At 39.0% G+C, this 1683-nt stretch overlaps 1 protein-coding gene across 1 annotated transcript in view; it reads left to right on the forward strand.

Annotated features, from left to right (window-relative positions):
• LOC119592676 (E3 ubiquitin-protein ligase RBBP6-like) overlaps positions 1–1683 on the forward strand; it is a gene marked incomplete at its 3' end in the record, with an annotated part of 55147 nt that overhangs the window by 49776 nt on the left and 3688 nt on the right. Inside the window, 4 exon segments of the mRNA XM_037941590.1 lie at positions 761–832; positions 1017–1109; positions 1226–1459; positions 1578–1658. Of these exon segments, the coding sequence (XP_037797518.1) occupies positions 761–832; positions 1017–1109; positions 1226–1459; positions 1578–1658 (480 nt within the window).

Below are 1683 nucleotides of genomic sequence, written 5' to 3' on the forward strand. Positions count from 1 at the left end.
CCCCAATCGTAGTTTAGATTTTTTTGGCAATCTCAGCGTACATCTGTATGACCTTTGATGAATTTTTCATTTTTAAAACCCCAAAAAAGCTTGGACTCTTACTAAAGGCTTTCTCTTACAGTTTTTTAAATGATAATATGAAATTACTGTTTTATATAACTGATGTACTAATGAATATTTAAAGCAATCTTTTTAAATATAAAATTACAAAAAATAATGATTGATATACCAAGCTTGCATTCACTGTAGTTGAATTTAGATAAGCATTCAGCTACACCAATGAAGTTGAAATAACTGTGTTCTATATGCCTTGTTTCTTCAATCTTCCTTTCCCTTTCTCTTCTTTCCTTTCTCCATACCCCTATTGTCTTCCCTTTTCTGCTCCCCATAATAACCCACATCTTCCTTTCCCTTCTTTCCCCCTCCATTCCCCTTCCATTCCCCTCCTGCTCTCCATCCCCCTCTATCTCCCCTTCCTTTCCCATACTGCCCTCGATTCCCTTCTACTTCCTCTCATTTTCTCTTCTCAGAGTGAGTAGATGAATAAGTGAGTGAAGAAAATTGATATGTGAAACAGAGAGAGAGCAAGTGCATGAAGAATCAATATGTGTTTATCAGTAGACTGCTGGTGTGAGTGCAGAGGTAGATCTAAATGTGTTTGTGTTTGTTTTCAGTAATTAGAATTTCTTTTCTAATTGCTTAAAGATCATAAAATGGCATTGAGGAACTTTAATGAACCAGTAACTTATTTCCTTGGCAGAGTACCTCCTCCAGCCATTGTGACAAACCCTCCAGGCTATCCAAGTCACGTTCCTCCCTTCAGGGAAATGGAGTAAGTAATCATTTTATGATGAAGTTTCTCATAGTCTCTGTATGAAGTTTTGCATGCTTAGTTATATTTCACCACCATTGTTTGATATACATTTGGTATCAAGACAGAATTGGAAAAAGTGGGGACTGATTATGTGAGAGAATAAATTTCCAATATAGTCTAATTATCCATTCCTTGCTTGCAGAGTTATTGACGACCCTCTTGCAGCCTTTGAAAGACATCTTAGGGAGAAAGATGCACGGAAATATCGCATGAGCAGATCAAGATCCCGTTCAAGGTAGGTACTCCCATGGTGTTGTAGGACTCCATTGTGTGTGATTTGTATTATCTTTTCTTCAACAGTAACTTTTGGTATTTCATAGATATAATAATTTAGTCAACCTTTCCTTTCAGAACACCACCCCGTTATAGGCCAAGGTCACCACGTCAGCGTTCTTGGTCCAGGTCACGGTCCCGTTCTAGGTCAAGAAGTCGTCTTGGTGTTGGGTCTGGGAGGTCTCCGAGGTCGCCTGGCAGACGCAGATGGAGCAGAACTCCACCCCGCAGACCCATGTCATATCGGTCTCCACGGTCACCATCATTTACCAAAGAGAGATCAGTATCAAATCAGTCATTAACTTTGAGCAGGTAAGCTAGACGTATAAGTTTATAGATAAATAGATTAATATTTTTACAAATGTTTTTTGTTCTTTTATTAGCTGTTATCAGAAAATACCAAAATCTTACATTTCTCTTCCTATGCTAGGACTCCAAGTCCAAGTCGCAGAATGAAGTCTTCTCCCCTCCAAGTGCGACCTCTGTTGCCTGACTCAAGGTCACCAGCCAGGTGGGTCTTTTTAAAATTGTGCATT

Source organism: Penaeus monodon, chromosome 30 (assembly GCF_015228065.2).
Source record: "Penaeus monodon isolate SGIC_2016 chromosome 30, NSTDA_Pmon_1, whole genome shotgun sequence".
NCBI classification, from domain to species: domain Eukaryota; kingdom Metazoa; phylum Arthropoda; class Malacostraca; order Decapoda; family Penaeidae; genus Penaeus; species Penaeus monodon.